Source organism: Homalodisca vitripennis, unplaced genomic scaffold (genome assembly GCF_021130785.1).
Source record: "Homalodisca vitripennis isolate AUS2020 unplaced genomic scaffold, UT_GWSS_2.1 ScUCBcl_3020;HRSCAF=8262, whole genome shotgun sequence".
Taxonomy (NCBI): Eukaryota; Metazoa; Arthropoda; class Insecta; order Hemiptera; family Cicadellidae; genus Homalodisca; species Homalodisca vitripennis.
The window spans coordinates 34,653-55,210 of NW_025779136.1; the positions used below are offsets into that span (position 1 = coordinate 34,653).

At 36.3% G+C, this 20,558-nt stretch overlaps 1 protein-coding gene across 1 annotated transcript; it reads left to right on the forward strand.

The window, feature by feature from the left end:
- The first annotated feature begins 2,129 nt into the window (after positions 1 to 2,129).
- Positions 2,130 to 4,253, forward strand: LOC124372372. Its single transcript, XM_046830758.1, has one exon. The coding sequence runs from the start codon at positions 2,130 to 2,132 to the stop codon at positions 4,251 to 4,253; it is 2,124 nt and encodes a 707-aa protein (XP_046686714.1).
- Positions 4,254 to 20,558: the final 16,305 nt, after the last annotated feature.

The window sequence follows — 20,558 nt, forward strand, 5'->3', positions numbered from 1 at the left end:
TGTGCACTTGAAATATTTTGCAAGATTTTCCTCTACCCTGAAAGACAAACCAGATGATGGTAACGAGTATCGCCTTTATCATAAATATTAAAATGGTAACCGAGAATGAAATAAGTTATAAATATTACAAAACTTATCTGTAATAATATAAACATATCCTTCAAGTCTGCACCTTGTGCACTTGAAATATTTTGCAAGATTTTCCTCTACCCTGAAAGACAAACCAGATGATCGTAACGAGTAGCGCCTTTATCATAAATAGTAAAATGGCAACCGAGAATGAAATAAGTTTTCTATTTATATCGACCGGTTCTTTTTATAAAAATTCTCATTTCTTACTTAATATTTATAAAATTAATAATTATAAAATAAAAAACGCGTTTATAAAGTATTCATACCATATAGGTTAATGAATTACAAAGACAAATTAAGGTTCTACATTATTCTCTTTTCGTGTGGATTCCTATTTTCTGCGACAGATAGTAGCAAATGTGACAAAAACCGAGAAATGCTAATTCTCCAACCTAATAAGAGAGGGGAGTATTGCATGGTAAAAGGGTGACGACCTGCCCAAGGACTGACCCTAGTACCATGAAATGCTCTAATCTGGGTGCGTATAACAGTGTCATTGCAGCCATTGCTGTTGTTTCTAGTAAAAGTGGTGAATGCACGACAACGTTGTTTTATGCACAGGCAGTCCCAATCCCTGCAAAGGTTGGTTGTCTAGCAATTCTAAAGTAACATTTTAATACATCTAATAGACATTCATTCGCGGCATACTTTTCACGATCATAGTGTTTAAACTCTTTCCTTAATGTTTTAGCTCATATACGTCAAAGAGACATTTCTTTATATTACAATTTTGTAAAATAAATGAATGATTAGTAGCAAATTATTTAAGACTTCGAATCCATTGTAAATACTACCTGAAAAAAACTTTGATAAAAATGCTGTGCATATTTTCATGTACGGTACACTAAACGGGTGGCTTTATTATCATTGTGATATGACAATTTTACAATGGCATAAGCAAAAACAGAAGTGACCACGAACATGCTTCAACAATCCATTCTTTACCAAACTACAGTGCAAACCATAATATGACGTATATCCTTAAAATAACTATTTTAAATTGTTGCATGATATTGGTAAGGATATCTCCCTTTCTTCGGAAATAGTAGGAGCGTCTGTTTATCATCTGTTCTCTTGCCAAAGCGGCATCTATTCCGCATAAATGATTCCGATTTAAAATAAATGCCACTGGCCAAGCTGATGGTCAACTACGGCCTCCTTTTTGAGAATATATTATTGGCCCATATGTAGTATTGCGGGACGTCGTGGTATTAAAGTATCTTTGCGAATTAATCTTCATTATATAACTCAAAGAAAGCCAGGAAATTGGTTTTACTTGCGTTTTAGGGTACTCGCTCAGACGTTTCTTCAGAAAAATACAAACTTTAGCCGACCACTAACTGTAAGACTGTAGGATGCTATTATCCAAAACATTGCATGGACGACACAGTTTGGCGAACATTAAGCGATACTGTAGTGGATCAGGGACCCTTTTACGTTGTCTGTCTCCACCATGCAGAACTACATTTCTGGAGCATTTTTCTTCATCAACCAAGAGAAAAGCTATACCCCGTTTACAGCTGAGCATTATCTTCCCGGGTGTGGTCTCTGCGGTGGGCAATCGTTTATTTGAAATATTGTTACATTATCAAGGGTTAATTAATTTCTCATAATTGTTATTGATTATAATTTAGTTGGTTATTTAGTTTGCTGTAGTAATTTCATGTTTTAAGTTAAATATTCACTAACCAATCATGGCTCCAATCAAAGTCAGTACCTATGAAAGGTTGACGCAGCTAGTTAAGAATAGATTTACCAAAATTCTAAAAGAAGTTGAAAAAATAGTTAAGAGCGAAATCCCTTTAACTCATGTTGTTCAACGTACGTTAAACAGCTATCTGAGCGAAGTTTCCAAAAAACGGAATGACTTCGAAGCTAATTTAGCTAGGATCGTGGAGGTTGCAACGACCGAAGAATTGTCCGTGGAAAGACTCTCTACGGATCAAGACGAAATTAACGATCTTTTCGTTCAGATTTCTGGTTTGATAGAGTCCGCTATGTCTCCTGAGGAAGCGCCGTCAACACCGTCGGTACACAGTGAGCGGCAAACCCCCCTAGCGACGCTGTCACATGTCAATCTGCCGCGGCTAGAGCTTCACCACTTCTCTGGCGACCCCGCCAAGTGGGTATCCTTTATCAACTTGTATGATAGCACTGTGCATCGCAACACCGCCTTAACAAGTGTAGTCAAATTCCAATATTTGCTCTCGATTCTTTCTGGCGAACCCCTCGCTTTAATCAAGAATTTCAACATTAGTACAGCAAATTATCTAATTGTGTACAATATCTTACGTCAGCGTTATCACTCAACAAGACGCTTGGTTACTCTACATTTGAATCATTTGATAGATTTACCCGATGTTAGCAGTCAGTCAGTACGAGGACTCAGAACATTCGTGAACACTTTCCATGAACACAGTGAGGCTTTGAAGGCCATTGAGTGTGACGTAACCACACAAGCCAACCCTTTGCTTTCAGCATTGTTACTTCGTAAATTAAATGGAGATTTACGCAAATGTCTAAAATCTTTTAGGTCCTCGAACGAAGAGGAAACACACACTTTGCCTACAGTCAAAGACATAATCTTGTTTCTGAACACAGAATGTAACATGAGTGAAGATGCAGACCTCCACTCGTCAGCAAAGAAAGCTCCAGTTAAAGCTTTCAATCAGCGATCTCAAAAGGTCACGCGGTTTGACGACAAACACAAACCCACCGCTTTAGTAACAGCTCACAATATAAATAGTAGCAGTTGTTTTGCTTGTGGTAACTCTGATCACAAATTCCATGTTTGTCCCACATTTCTAAAGCTTTCACCAGCTGAAAGGTTTCAACTTGTAAAACGAGAACGAAAATGCTTCTCGTGCTTGAGAGATCATAATTTGCCTCAATTTCAATCATCGCATACTTGTAAACGGTGTCGCAAACGACATCACACATTGCTACATCTCCAGTCAGGCGCGACTGAGCGAAGTGAAGCAAGCAATCAATACTCGACACGTCATCAATCAGCTGTGGAGCGACGTCACAACACGACTCATCATCGATCGATACCACAGCCGAGAGTAGCGGGAACATCTCCTCCAGCTGACGTCACGAGTCCCACTCCAGTCACGCTGTCTACGACTAAGACGCTGCCACCTGTGCATCCGCCACAACCGTCAACGGTACTCTTAGGTACCATCTTAGTGAAACTAACTGCTGAAAATGGACAGTCCCATGTTTTCCGCGGATTACTGGATTCTGGAAGTACTTGTAATCTGATAACGTGTCAGGCAGCCTCATTGCTAGGAGCAAGACGTTATCATTCAAACATTCAAATTGCTGGTTTATCACAGCATGCCTCTAACACACGTGGCATGTTATCTCTTCAAGTCAACACTTTGTCAGGTCAGCTCATAGCTCCTGATCAGGAGTTCCACATCTTGGATAAAATATCTGTGAACCTCCCAAGGGCGAAAATAAGTCCAGAGTTGTCGCATCTAGTTAAGCATTACACCTTAGCGGATCCGACTTTTGACACCCCTTGCGGCATTGATGTATTGTTGGGTGGAACCATAATACCCATTGTCTTCACACAAGAAAATCATAGTTTAGGACCGGGACTGCCACATCTGATCGGCACTCAGTTCGGCTTCATACTTATGGGAACAGCTCCTTGTGTCACCCCGACAGAGCCAGTTAGTAACTTTTCGATTGCACTTTTGTCTACTCACGACAACTCGCTTCACACAGCATTACAAAAATTTTGGGTTCAAGAGGAACCGCCTATCATCAATCACAAAAGCATTGAAGAAACAAAGTGTGATGAACTTTTTGATAGTACTCATACGCGAAATGGAGACGGACGGTATGTTGTTAGATTACCGTTCAAAACAGAACCCAGCTGTTTAGGCTCATCTCTAGCAGCCGCAGAAAGACGTTTTGTATCCTTAGAAAGGAAGTTTCAAACCCAACCACAATTCGCTGAACTGTACAGGAATTTTATGAAAGACTACAAAGAAACAGGTCATATGACACTTTTGGATAAACATCACGCCGACGAACCGCACTACTATTTACCCCACCACGGAGTAATAAAGGAAAAGCAGCTCTACTACCAAGCTAAGGACTGTTTTTGACGCAAGCAACAAGACCACTTCAGGTTTGTCCTTGAACGACGTGCTACTAACTGGAAGGAAACTACAACCAGACATTTCCAGTATTTTAATAAACTTCCGATCTCACGCTATAGTGTTTTCATGTGATATAAAACAAATGTATCAACAGATCTTAGTGCATCCAGAAGATCAAAACTTTCAGTTAATCTTGTGGCGAGATACTCCGGAACAGGAGATATCTACTTTTAAGCTAACAACAGTGACATATGGGATGAACAGTTCTCCATATTTAGCAATCAAGACACTCTCGCGGCTAGCAGAGGACGAAGGACACGCCTTCCCGGACGCAGCCTACGCATTGAAGCATCACACCTACATAGATGACATTGTGACAGGAAGTGCTTCACTAGAATCAGCTATCCAACTGCAAGACCAACTCACCCAGCTACTGGCGAAGGGAGGATTCGAGTTGAGAAAATGGGCTTCGAACGAACCCCGACTTCTGGACAGACTACCAGCTACTCATCGTGAGACGCCTCGCTTTCTGCAGGACTCACAATCTACGCAGTTCTCTATTTTAGGACTCCATTGGGATCCAGTTGAAGATTGCTTTCGCTACAATTTCAAACATCAGAGAGGTAGCTTAACTAAGAGACATGTGTTAAGTTTAATAGCCAGATTGTATGAACCCGTGCGGCTTCTTATCACCACTGATAATGGTAGCGAAAAGTTTTATGCAGCTCCTTTGGACACGAGGGCTCCAATGGGACGAACAATTGCCACCTGAACTAGCTGAAAAATGGCTATTGTTTGTGAACGACGCACGGGATCATCTGGGTGACATCAAAATCGATCGCGTATTTCCCCTCCACACCGCCAGCAGCGTAGAACTTCATGGGTTTTGTGACGCGTCTGAAAAAGGCGTCGCAGCCGTCATTTTTATCAAGTGTAACCAAATGAATGAGGCCCCAGTGTTAAGACAAGTCATGTCGAAAACTAGAGTATCTCCATTAAAGAAGATCACAATACCACGCCTTGAACTCTGCGCAGCACATCTGCTGTCAAAATTAGCTACTTATTGCATTCAACAATTCAGCAATATTACTTTCAATCATGTCATGTTATGGAGTGACTCAACCGTAGCTCTACACTGGATAAAAACACCACCGTATCAGTTGAAAACATACGTAGCAAATAGAGTGGCAGAAATTCAGAACACACTTCCGTCACGGTTTTGGAATTATGTCACATCAAGCGACAATCCGAGTGACGTCGGATCACGTGGCCTATTAGCATCACAATTGAAAAACCATACACTATGGTACGAAGGTCCCCAGCGGCTAAAACTGGACCGACAAACTTGGCCTCATTTCACCTTCTTTGAAGATAAAAGGGAAATCGAGAGAGAAACTAAAGAGGCTCCTTTGAGCGTATTACAAAGCTCTATTGTTGAACATTGAGAAATATTCACCAAATTTTCCTCTTGGAATAAATTGATCAGAATTATGGCCTATATTTTAAGATTCATCAACAATTGTAAAAATTGATCTTCAACTGACAAATCAAAACTATTGTCTGTTATTGAATTGAAAACAGCTAAACAAAAAACCTTTAAGCTTGTACAGCAAACAGCTTTTTCTTCAGAATATTTGTTGTTAAAAAAGAATGAGCAGTGTAACAACGCAATCCGGAAATTGCAGCCTTTCATCGATGAGGCGCATGTTATTCGCGTAGGCGGCCGGCTAAAAAATAGCCATCTAAATTATGAGTCACGACACCCCGTGCTACTACCAAAACAACACCCAGTAGTAAACTTGATTATCGATTACTACCAACGGATACACCTGCATTCCGGACCACAGCTGACTCAGGCTCTTCTCTCACAAGAGATATGGATCATCTCTGCTCGCAGTGCCATACGTTCACGTATTTTCAAATGTACTACGTGCTTTCGTCACAAGTCTAGAAATAGAACACCACTGATGGGTGACCTACCTGCCTCTCGGGTTACACCCTCAAGGCCATTTCAGTCTACAGGAGTAGACTACGCCGGACCCTTTTGTGCGCGAGTGCATCATCTTAAAGCTCTTAGACAAATAAAAGTCTATTTGTGTATTTTTATATGCATGGTAACCAAGGCTGTGCACATTGAGTTAGTTACAGATTTAACCACCGAAGGTTTTTTAGCAGCATTAACCCGTTTTGTATCAAGTCGCGGTCTGTGCTCAACAATCTATTCAGACTGCGGAACTAACTTCATTGGTGCAGAATCATCTTTGAAAAAAATATTAAGTGAAACCGTGAAAGCCTCAACGGCTATGGACAAAATTTCACATTTTGCGAGTTTAAAGGGCATAGACTTTCGTTTTAATCCTCCAGCTGCCCCTCATCAAGGCGGACTGTGGGAAAGTGCCGTAAAAGGTGCTAAACACCATCTCCGAAGAGTAATGGGAGAAACAATCTTAACTCTTCCTGAATTCATGACGTTAACGGTTCAGGTTGAAGCCATGCTTAACTCAAGGCCGTTAACTCCACTCAGCGCTGATCCATCAGACCTCTCAGCCTTGACTCCAGGTCATTTTTTGATTGGGGACTTTTATCCGCTTGCCGCTCTACCGGAAGCTGACCACCACAACACTCCGACCAACAGACTACGCCATTGGCACTTGGTACAAGCCTTCCATCAGAGGATTTGGAAGCGATGGCATCTAGAATATCTTCATTCGCTGCAGCAGCGCTCCAAATGGACATCACCACAGCCTAACATACAAGTGGGCGACCTAGTGCTCATCCTAGCTCCGTCACCACCTTTAACCTGGCCAATGGGACGTGTCATCAAAACGCATCCTGGTGCAGATGGAATAGTAAGAGTGATCACCTTAAAAACAATTAATGGTGTTCTCACTAGACCAGTTGTCAAGGTATTTCCACTTCCTATGGAATGACAAATGTAAATAAACAGTTTTGTTTGTAACTTTGTGTTAACTATGTTTTATATATTTGGTTTTATCAACTTTAGACTAAGTGTGTTATTACCATATGTATCTTATTCCATAGCCAAGATTGTATTTTTTTTCTTTTTCTCTTGAAACCTTATAATGTTTCAAGGAGGCGGGAAATGTTAGGTTTTCATATTTAGTCATATCAATTAATCAAATTTTACGCATTAATATAGTTTTTACTAATAATTAGAATTGTATGTTATTTAGAACTGCTCTTTGCCCACCATTATCCGATACCATTTTTATTATAAGCCATCTATTTCCACTTATCTTTGTACACACACACACACACACACACACACACACACACACACACACACACACACACACACACACACACACACACACACACACACACACACACACACCCACCTGCATTCCAAATCTATAGTGGTCCGATCGTCACGTGGTATGAGGTGACTTCTGCCGACCAATCAGGCGTCCAGGACGCGGACAAGAAAAGCTCCCCAAGGCATCTCTCCAGTTCTTCCAAAGACTCCGTTTCGCTAGGTTGTACGTCAACACCAGCTCTAACCAAGTTCGGGCCGTGTCCCTTTGTCTTGTCTCTTGTGAACCGCAAGCCGTTCTATGGCAGTTAACAGTCCCTTCGAGCCGGACATTATTTGGTTAACGAGCCAAAAGTAACTTTGTCGCAACGTTCGTGAGTGAACCGAAAACAGTGTCAAGTGAAGGTGGAATCTTCATGGTGGAATCTTCATCCCTCAGCAAGGACTCCACCAGCGCAACGTTCCTTGGAATAAACCCAGGTCGAACTACAATCAACCCAACTTCATGTGTGTCGAGGTATCAGACAATGGACGGTGCAAGGTAACAGTGTTTCATCATTCTTATTATGGTCCTTCGTAACTAATGACAATCTTCTTTTCAACCAAGATTTAAAAATCCTCAACTAATTCGGACATTTTTGGACAATTTAACAGAAGAAGAAAATCATTTTAACACTTGTATTTTGCTCTAATTGTGTGCCCTTTTTTCTAATATTATGTTTTGTGATCTCATTCGTATTTTTATTTTTCCCAAACGACTAGTAATTATTCTTTATAAAATCAATGTATGGGCTCCACCTGCTCAGCTATCGAAGTATGAGTTTTTAAATATTAGACATAATTTTTGGTCCTTCGAATAATTGCGGTCCGCCAAGCCGGATCTAACATATCTTTGGGTCCTTCTGACCGGATATCATACACATGCATACATTGTTTGCCGTCACACTCTCTCATTCAATAGATTTGTTTCAACTCTATTCCATAGTCAGTCTGCCAATCGATGGTCTCCCAATAATTATTAAATACTATAAAACTCGTCCGTGTTGTAAAAGGTGTTTGTGACTAAAGTTGATTTCAGACGAGCTTTAAATGCCTTCGGCATTAGGGCATTTTTATAGCGAATTTAGTAATCTGTTGAGAAAGAGAACTCCTGTCTAGAAAGGCAAACGTTCAAACAGTACCGTCCTGTGTGCCCCAGTTCGGTAGTTGTTCCTGCCTCTAGTTACATAAAAGTGTATGTCACTAGAGGCATCATAAGAGTATATATATCACCTCTTATGGCATTACATTTAGATTAAAAAAAGAAAGGTCCTTAAAATATAGAAGCAGGGCATTGCCAACAGTGTTAGGTCTTTGAAAGCTTGCCTACACAACTCTCAACTACGCAATTTGGCAATTATTCGGATCGCCTTTTTTGAAGAACGAAGATTCTTGAGAAATTTGGGTTTACGCAGCCTCCCCACAAAGTTACTCCGTAGTATAGGTGTGGGTAGATTACTCCATAGTATGTCGTCAAAAATATCTGGGTCGGGCAATACTCGGATAGTTTTCTAAAAACATACATTCCTGAGGATAATTTTGAGCAAACGTGGTCTACGTGACAGTCCCAAGTCAATCCTCGATCAAGGTATATTTCAAGGAATTTTGTTGTGTAGACTTCTTCAATCTCAGTATCGTCTAACATTACTGTCGGACGTTTGTCAGCGTTTGTGTGCGAACAAAATTGGATGAAATTTGACTTTGTTGAATTGGTTTTAAGATTAAGCTCATTAAAGAGTTGAACGTGTTGTTGAGCTCAATGAGTGTTAATTTTTCGAGTTCTTCGATTAAGTTAGCGTTGAGACAGAGAATCGTGTCATCTGCATACTGGACGATTTGTCCCTGTTGAACAGATTAGCTGGCATCATTAAAGTAAATGAGAAAGAGTAAAGGACTAAGAATAGAGCCCGGCGGAACTCCATACTAAATTAATTTCTGAAAAAAATAATAATTTTTCTCTAGTAATTAGGAAGCCTTTTGTTATCCATGTACACTTTTTTCCTCGGGATTTGTGAAATTTGTTTAAGGGGCAGCTCCCGTTCAGGTGTCAGTTGAAAGTTGTTTCAAAATTTTGGAACTGAGGTTCCAAGGGATCTCAAACATTTAGAAAGAACAAACTTTATCTTGAAAGAAGATAATTTAGGAGATGAATATTTATGGGCCTATTATTCCTGATTGATTTATTGTTAATTGGATCGCTTGCTGGCTCGTGACTATTGATAATGGCTTGTTGGGCATAATGTTCAGATATCGCATTGTTGACGACCGTAACCTGCACCCCTGGTAAATTGGTGACAATTTTGTCGATAGCTGTCACTGACTCAGTCGTTACTCTCGTTGGCGAGTAAACTGACCACTCAAGGCCAAATGACCTTAGCAGATCAGCAAGTATTTTTTGTTGTAGGGCTAGCAACATCCAAAACGTCGATGTTAAAGTACCCCATTACAATAAAATCGCGGGGTTTTTTATTACATCAGAGAATGTATGTTCAAAACTTGAAAAAAAGGATTCTTCGTTGCCATTGGGAGACCTTTATAAACCTATAACGTCGATTTGAAAATGTTTTGTTTGTAACTTCACCCCTGTAACTTCAAAGTCCTTGTCTGTGGGCTTTCCAATTTGGTAAGGGATAAAGGAGAAATTATTTTTGACTTACTCCTCCTTTGAAGAAGGTGCGACAGTAGTAATTTGCCAATTGACAATTTTGAATTTGAAAATTTTCAATGTCGCTTTTTGTGAAACCATGTTCGGTTACTACTAGCAAATCGGGATGAAGATCATAGCATATGAGAGAGATTTCATCGCCTTTGCTTGTGCCTATTTGCACATTTTTATGAACTAGAATAAATTTTTTTTCTTCTTATTTTTGCGAATTTTTAATTTTAATTGATTGTCGATTTTGAACGGTCTCTAGAAGTGGGTTTCCTAAAAAAATTGAGTTACTACAAGAGATCGATTCATCACTTTTAGTCTGGTTTTTCTTCTATACTTTTGGCGGCATCGTCAAACGTCTTATGCGGCAGAGTGAAGGGCTCCGGAGTCTGCGGTGGTGAGTTAGTTCGGGATCGTGACGGCAGAATAAAGGGTGGTAGAGACGGTGGCGGCGGCGGTGGGACGGCGTTACGGGCCGCAGTAGTCGAGCGCTCAACCCGCCGAGAGCTTCCACGATGAGTCTGGCCAGATGCCACTTGCCTCTAATGTGGAGAAGCATTCCCGTGCCTCGTGAAGTGCTACCGCTGCAGTTTATTCATATCTAGGACAACGATGTGGTACATAGCAGCCAGTTCTTCTATATAAGTATTCACGTGGGCGGTGTGCAGGTTGATATCGTGCATAGAGGTTAAGTCGTGGCGATGGGGCAGCGTTGCGACTATCAGCCTGTTGTGAGAAGCTACAGACGTGATCCTTTTCTCCAGGTTGTTATTTCGTTACTCCCCAGCCGCAAGGTCATTGGTCCCGGCGATCAGGACGCTGAACCGAGTCCCACTCGTCACCGGCTGAGGTTGGGATGTGGTGATCTGAAGCAGCCTCGCCCCAGGCTTGCAGACTCCTGTCACAGGAACGCGTAGAGAGAGGAGTTTGGATGTCATTCCGGCGCTGTAAAAAGGCATGGGGTTAGATACAAAGAGTGGTTTGGCTTTCGGCTGTTATTTTAAAATTTAATTGGAATGTTGGCAGACTTTGATGGTGAATATGATGTCGAGTTTGGAACTTTAGGTGGGTTAAGAGGTTGTGTATTAATCGGTTTAGACTGTATCGATGGGTGCTTAAGGATAGGAAATGGTTTGTTTGTTTCTTTTTTTTTGTATTTTTTCGAGTTTTAGAGTTTCATTTAGGTTTTTGCAGACGCATTGCGTAGATAGGAGTTTTAAACTTTCAGTTTTAACTCCTAATACTTCAACTGTAGTTCTTAGACTTTTTACAATTTCATTAAAATGGTCAGGGACTGGAATTGGGAGAGGAAGGGTTTGAGTTCCTTGGGTGGTTAGAGGGATTGGGTCGCACTGTACAGCACCGTCATTGGGTTGCACAGGTTTTGATGACACTGATAACTGGGAACTTGCAGAGGCAAAGAATTTGAGATGTGTACAGACTAAGGCGCTGGTCTGACTCGATAGCATGGTCTAGTATGGATTTTAGTTGGGTCTGTAGGCGTTTTATTTCTTTCTTCAGAAGTATATTTTCTTGCAATAATGAACTTTGGTCAGAAAGCGGATGAATTGATGAAGAGGAAGTGTTTTTATATATTGCTTTGGGTGTGTTGCAGTGGGCGGGGGTTGAAGGGGTTGTGTGCTTGTCGTTGGTAACACTAACCACCGTCACTTTTAATTGATAGGTTGCAGGTTTTCCCAAACAACGCCAAGACACATCACCTTTTTTATGACTCTAAAATGTCTATATTTATGGTCATCGTATAAAATGCACGGTTTTCCTTTGGTAGTGTGTTCAATTTCAAACAACATATTATAAGTCTGATATAACTTAGTGAATGGAATACTTAAATTAATATAGTAAATAAGTTAATATAATAAATTATTGTGGTTACATGTTTATAATAATTCAACTAACAAAATGTCAATAATTAAAGTACATAACTAAAATTTTGTACATTCTCGCCACATTAGAATCACATTCTAACGTACAATGCAACATTCATTCATCCTTCAACCATTTGCAAATTTTTATCATATAGCGTCGGTCAATTTTTCGAATGAGTGATCTCTCGATCAAATGCAAAAAATTCAGTAATATTATACATTACTTGTACTGCTAAAAAGCTGTTTAAACTAATTTTTACCTCGTTGGGTCCTTTCTGAAAGGGGGTGACTACATTTGTCATGTACATGTCAGTTCTGTCCGCTTTTTCTGCAAGAATGCGATTAATTGCTCTCCATAGGATTTATGAGATTCAGCGCGGAGAGGACAGGACAGGATCGGACATGAGGAGCCGTAAGGCAACGTACTATTTGCGATGTGTTATTTAGCTGTTGTGCACAAATGCAATAGTTACTCTAACTTTTGTCATTACTATTATCAATACTTAGTGTGGAGACATGTTTTACAATAAATTAACAAACAAAATATCAATAATTATAGTTCATATATAAAACGGGAAACATTCTCACCACATTAGGATTACACTCAAACATACAATTCATCATTTATGCATCCTTCAACCAATTGCTAATATTTCTCCTACAACGTCTAAGTCAATTCTATTGATTAAGCAATCTCCCAGTCAAATACTGAAAACACAATAACATTATAAAACGCTTGTGACACTAAAAACTTGTTTCCAACGAATTTTCAGGACAATGGGTGTTACGGCATTTATTTAACCATTGGCCAGCTTAATGATGACGTTAGCACGTATCTGTGAGGGCAGATGTTCGTAGACTATAGTTCTATAAATTCGTGTTTACGTGTGAACGACTACTTCGCATCTAACCACCTAGTAATTAGTTAGGGGTGATATGACCGCACGTCACACCAGAGGCTCACTCACGAATGTGGTTTGGATAACTCAAGCCTTTAAACGAACAGTTTTCAGTAAATGACGCGCAGGTGTGAACGAGCAGTCCGCACTGGCAACCGCGCACTACAGGTACGTATTCTTCTTTACTCCGGTAGAGCTGTACACTTAAACGTTCACAGACAGCAAACATTAAGTAAGGTTACTTCCACTAAGGAGTAGACCAAGACTGTGCCACATCCGACGGAGTTCATCCGAGGTAAGCATATCTGGTTGATCAGGGTTTAACAATCCGTGAAGGCTAATGCTTTTCTACATTTTCTAAGACATTACTAAGGAGTATATTAGGTATCCATCCCGACTATTCCGGTACGGGATTTACCTTTATGTCAGGACAAATTTTACTTCTGGGCTACCTCCCCTCTCAAACGATTAGGCGAGGGCGAGCTGATCGCAAAATATGTTAATTATTGTTCATTTGTTGCTGGGTTACATCCATAATTAATTATAGAATGTAATTAAAACATTTTCATCAGTCTTAATAAGTTGGATGTGGCTACTAAGGCCCTACGGCTCAGAGCTAGTTAAAGTAGCCGGTCTCGCTCAGCATACACTTTTAGTGAAGGTATTATTTATTATAGTTACCACTGCAATAGTACTGAGAGAAATTGTTACGGACATATCCTCTAATAAATACTCATTCACTCACACTTTCATAAATACATGAGCGGCTCTTAATTCATACTCTTTATTATTACATTTGCAAGGTCAATCTTCAGGATTACAACGTTGCCGGGCCCTCCAAGACGCAAATGTGCAAGTGTCCATTACATCAACAACAACAGGTAAACAGCTCAGACATGTCCTATAATTACTTTATATGCTACAGTAAAGCAAGCAAGGGCATTTTTATAAGGTAAATGAAATAATCATTATTTTCATAATTTAGACTTATATATATATATATATATATATATATATATATATATATATATATTCAAATGTAATTTTAATATGAAAATGGTCATTTGAAGTATTAAATAAATTTAAGTATTATTTTATTTTACACATAAATTTATAGCAAAACCAAAATAATTTTGCGTTTTCTATTTAAAAAAACAACTAACATGAATGTCAGTGTTTTACGTATGTTATTAATAGGCCAATATAAGAAATCTGAACTCGTGTTGATATGAGGGCAGTAAAAGTAAAATTATATTAATTAAAATCAAAAACAAATCCGATATATTGGCACCGTTGAAATTTTACATTTTTGGGTGCAAGTCATCTTGATAAAATAATACAGTATTAAAAACCAAAAACTATTATAATTTAAATGATTAATTTCATATTTTTTGGTTAGTGGAAGAAAAATTTGAAAAAAATAGTTCTCCATCAAGGCTGTAGATGGCCCTCTCAAAGATATATCTTAATCTGCTCTTCAAAATCGATGAGCTTTGGGAATATTTTAGTTTATACAAATACTAGCACATTCCCACATCTTCGCTCGCAATATTATGCCAAATTTCGTATATTTTATTGAATAGCTACTATGATTTCCTATTTAGATTTTGGACCAATTTAGACGAAACTTTTAAGTCGAAATTCATAGCTTTCTAGTAGAAACATTTTTCATGTTATTACATTAAAAGTGGTATCAATCACAAAGGGGATTAGGGTCCTTGTTATCATAGGACCTTGGTATATATATATCAGAGAAGCCTATTTCTGTCAAAAGTGAACTAAGATGGGTTTTATATCAGTCGTTGAATTTATATATTCCAATACAAGGATACCTTTGAATACACCGTCTTTTAAGTGTTTGGTTCTCCCATCACTACTCTACAGTCGGCCGTCGTTATACAGGTTCGCCCAGCGTGGTGGGGAAGCGGTGACATTCCGTATGGGCATGGACATGTTAGTTGGATCCTGACTCATCGTTACTAAACATAGTGATTTCGGTGATTTTGTTTCAGATCACTATCAAACTCAATTAGTTATAGTATACGGTTAACAAACAAAAGTGTTGTAATTTTCCAAGTCCACTATTCAATATTTAATTTCGTATGTTATAAAAAGTAACATGTTACAAACTCAAACATAAATTTTAGTGGTTTTACGCCTTTTTTCAATCTTTAGATATATAAGTACATAATTTCAGATACCTATAATACATACGCACAAATATTCAATTTTATTCAAAAAATGTTTTTGGAAGAGTATTATTCGTAACAATTGTTTAAACATGTTAAGCAATTTATTTATTTTTCTGTCTAATATCTAATGAACAATGTACACAAGCTCCATGGGCAAGATCAAACAGACTACTCTACCTTATCCGTCCGAAACGCTTAAAGCTGAGCTATGTCAGCAGATATATATAAAGTAACGATAGAAAAAAAATAAATTTAGTTAAACTTGGATTATTTAGGCTTTTATTCCAATCCTTTAGTATCCATAAACAATAATTATAAAGTACGCATATTTAACAATTTTTGATTAATTGATTGTTATTTATTATTTTGTTGACATTCCAAAATCCAAGTCCTACTATATTTTTTTTTAACGTGAAGTAAACCAAACAGTATACATTGCCCATAGCATACGTTATATATATATATATATATATATATATATATATATACATTAATTATTAATATAATTAATTAAAGTAAGATTGCACAATGGTTTTGTTTTATTAGTCAATGATATTTTGGGAGTCGGGAAACTTTAAGTTATACTTAAATATTATCTATCATTATTTAAATTTTTATTCCTGAGGCATAATGAATAACGCTTGTTATATTTATTTATAGTGAGACGGGTCTGGATATGGATGTAGATCAGTTAATATGACTTAATGGAACGATTTATTAAAAGAACTTTTAACCATAACATAACATTTGACCAAATTCGAATACAGAATATTCTTGTATATAATTAAATAAATACACCAATTTAAATTTCAATACCTTTTTAGTGTAGATAGCATGGTTTTCAATATTTACAACAGTGAAATGAATAATACGTATAATTTGTATAAAAATACATTTAAATTTTTAACTAAAAGACGTAAATTCAAAAAGCCCATTTTAAAATCAATTTATATATTTATCTCATTCATATCTATCAATTTTAAAGGGTGGCGTATACTTTATTCCGCAGCTTAACTAGGAGTCATGGAAATTGCCAGTTTTCGGTAATGGTTAGTACGAAACTGTTATGTAAGATGGCAGTAAAAATTCCAAAGTAATATAATTTCGTAATGCATAGAACAGTAGATATTTATGGCACTTTGTTTTTGCTTGCTAAACGTTGTATTATCAGTTAAATATTTTAGGATTTTTTATTATCTTTTTTAAAATTATATTTTAATGAACAACAGCATAATTTTATAGTTTTATCTATATGTATTTATCTAAATGTATATACCAATCGATATGTACACTAATGTTTTTAAAATAACTAAATTAACGAAGTTGGTTTTATTGTGGATAAAAATGATCTATATTTATTTTTATGAAGTTTTCAAGTTATGTACTTAGCTGTTTATTCTATAAATGCTGAATTTTATTACATACACAACCCTAATTTCTCATGTCTGCGTTATTGATATAATATCGTTAAAAATTATAAAAAAGTAATAAAACATTGCACTTAATAATATTATCATTATGACTATTACCACACTGTTTTAGACAACGAAATAAAGACAGGGACATTATAGTCATGCATGCAATTATCATACGACACTGGCCTTGCCCGACTGCAAAACATTCTAACGGCGTCTGATATAGGGCATACAGTGGACATTGTACCTTATTTTACGTTTGAGTGCAATCTCTGTGAATATTTTTCAACTACCCGATTAAAAGTACAAATAAATATTGTAGAACTTTGCTGTTGCCATTATCTTAAGTTAAGCAATTATCGACAAAATAAAAGATGATAACTGAAGTTTAAATTGAGATTGTTTTCTTTCTGTGTGGAACTCATAGAAAGTAATTTATGTTCAAATATAAAGGTTACAATGTTACATATTTACGATAGCAGCTTCTCTGCAAGGTTTATAATATTTGTATACTGTATAAAAAGAAATGTTTTCATAATTAACCTATCATATTGCGGCATGATTTATTCTTATACAGAGGCCGATCTGGGTTTCTTCAAAGAAATTTTTAAACAGTTGGAAACTATTCAAATAAAAATGTAACTTATAAAAATATTGAAACGTGATATTTTTGCAATATAACTAGATTAAAATGTCATGATTTGCATAAATATTGAAAAATTTGTCAAATTTATTAATTTTAAACGGGAGCACTGCTCTATAAGAAACTATAATTAAACCTTTTACTCTCATAAATGTCAAAAAATCTATCAAACAAAAGTTCATTAGAAACTGTACCAAATAAAAAACAATTTTGAAAGTAAGAACCTTCGGAAAAACTTAATTTTTGCAAGATATTTAACTGACATACAAAGGCATTGAAAATAAAAGTATTTTCAATAAGACAAGTCTCATTAATCCGTCAGTCTTTTATACGTCGGGAGTAATTAAAACATTTTAATACATAAAGAGTTCATACTGATAATATTGGATGATTAAAAAACATTTCAAAATAAGATGAGATTATACCAAAATTAAAATCTGTTATTTAAAAAGTGACTACAGTTTTCAAATTTGTGAGGAAAGTAATAATAATCAAAAAAATTATAAAAAGAAATAATCCATTACTTTAATCAATCTATGGAGTTCGAAATTGTAGCTTGATTTTTCACGTCAAAAACATATCGTAAACATTACAGCTAAATAGAAATTTCATTATTAGCTAAAGATTATATATAAGTTAATTTTATAGACACATAGATTAAACTGGATTTCTCCAGGAAAATTTTAAAAAGCTGAAAAGTATTCAAACAGAAATTTAATAAATTAAAATAGTAAAAACGTGATATTTATGGAGAAAAGATGTGAATTTTTATATATTTAAACTGAGTTAAATATTTAAATGGTTATTTAGTTATAATAAATTTAGATGAACTCCAACTACTTTATGAGGCTAAATATACTATTCATTAAAACTTTTATTTATTTTTAATTGGAATTATAGAAGTATAGATTGTATCAATCTCTGATTTGCATTATTAGTAAGTTTCTGTGGAAACTAAGGTTAAAATTATTTATGTATTTTTTTACGAACTTGTGTTCGTAATAGGTCGGTACAACAACATTTAGCGATGGTGTTTACGATTTATATATGTATAATGTGGAATTATCATCCTTTCAATAACATAATTTACGTCAAACTTATCTATAATAATATAAGTATACCTCTCAAGTAAGCACTTAGTGCACTTGAAAGATTTTGCAAGATTTCCCATCACTCTAAAAGCAAATCCGACAATAATATATCGTGTATCGCCTTTAATTGCAATACTATTTAAATGGCAACCGAGAAGCAAATAAGTTTACTTTAAATAATCTCAAGCCGTTCTTTTTGTACTAATACTCTTTTCTTGCCTATATCTACTTGGAATACATAATATTGTTATTTATATAATCTGAAAATATAAAAAAAAACGCTTTTAAAACGTATTTATACCATACAGTTCAATTGTTTAAAAAGAGAAATTACGGTTCTACATTATACTCTTGTCGTGTGAATGCATATTTTATACGACAGACAGCAGCAAACGTGACTTAAACCATTATATCCTAATTATCCAACCTAATATAAGTATTATATAGGGAGTATTATATAGTAGAAGGGTGACGACCTGTCGAAGTTCTGGCCCTAGAACCATGTAATACTCTAACCTGGGTGCGCATAACAGTGTCATTGCAGCCATTGCTGTTGATGTTAATAAAAATGGTGAATGCACGACAACTGTTTTAAGCACAGGCAGTCCCAATCCCTGCCAAGGTTAGTTACATATATAAACATATATGTAAAGTAAAATTTTATTAGATCTCATAAACATTTTGTTTGTAACATATTTTACGAAAGTTTATTGTAATTTTCACCAATCATAACGTGTACGAGGATAACAACGAGTAACAATGATTCTTTTTTCTATGTAAAGTGCAACATGGTCGAACATCACATTGTTTGGTTTAGCCCCTACTTTCTTTAAGAACTATATACTGTGTTGAGTGTAATTCTAATTGTGCTTAAAAACTAGAAAAATAAGTCCTTATTCATGATGTGATTTCTTTATGACATTCTGGCGTGACAAGGTGGTATGTAACTGGCCCGGCAACATTTGCTTGTTACATAAAACTTTCCATAATCTTTAAATTTTATTCACTTACTAGTTTAAACATTTTTTACAAAATTAGTGCAAGACCTTACCTATATATTCATTGAATGAAGTTCCAACACGTCCGAGTCAGTGACATGGACATAATGCAGTGTCACATAAAACCTCTTTGTTCCTCTAGCACCACAAAGTATATATTATTTTGAAACTCAATTTTATTGTCAGGTTAAATTACAATCCAAATTATTAAATTATCAACATCTATAAATCAGAAAAATTAAGATTACTGATTTAGAGGGACTCTGCATACTGTTCTTCCTCTAGAAGTGCAAACTTTTTCATTTTGTCCCATTTCCAAAATAAATATCTAAGGAATACTTGTTAAATTTATGTAAAGATAGGGGTTGGCGTGTGGTCAGTATCAGACACATGTTATATCTGTTTGTAATAATGACTTCTGAGATGACCGTTGTGTTTTGCAGTAGCAGCTCTTTCGTATTATCTTAAATATATCTAATTGGTTTGTTCACCATAAAAAGAGGATAGATTCCTAATCATTGAAACGTATTTGTTATTTTTGTATATGCCAGTGTCCGAAAATCTGATGTCGGTTTAAGAATTCGTGTTGTTACAGCAATGTATAAAAAGACCTTTACCTTTTAAACATAGCCTACATCTAGTGTTGACATGTGTAGTCTTATGGATTAAATGTCATTTCATAGCTTTTCATAGTTCTCTGTGTAAGCCATTCATAGTTAACTAACCCGCCATAAAACAACCTCTAATGAATAATTACAATTACAAAATCTCGCAAGGCTAGTCTCTAGAAATAATCGACACCCACTAAAACAAATTCATGCTGACTAATAAAATAATTACAATAAAATAGGCAGAACTTGATATCCAACATTAACTAAACGCCCAGCATCTGTATGGACACCCATGGTCTATTTAAGATTAAAAGTTGTTGGTGCATAGCTTGCCATTGTCTGAGTTTAAAATACTTTCTGTTTTTTGCTCTGTTGATGTGAAGTTCTGAAAATTTAAAAACGAAATGAAAACTGTGCGTTAATTTATTTATTTATTTCAACGGCAATCGCCAATGTTATACAAAAGTAACAAAAAATAATTATGGACAAGATGTACTAAAGTTTTCTTAGGAGCTAATAAGACAGAGAGTAAATAGTAACATACAACAAGGAGGCTAGACCAGCAAACAACACAGGTAACAACTGTACAAAACTGGAAATTGTAAGGCTA

Excerpts from the sequence above, each read along its gene's own strand:
- LOC124372372 (XM_046830758.1), top strand. The coding sequence starts at position 2,130 with ATGTCTCCTGAGGAAGCGCCGTCAACACCGTCGGTACACAGTGAGCGG.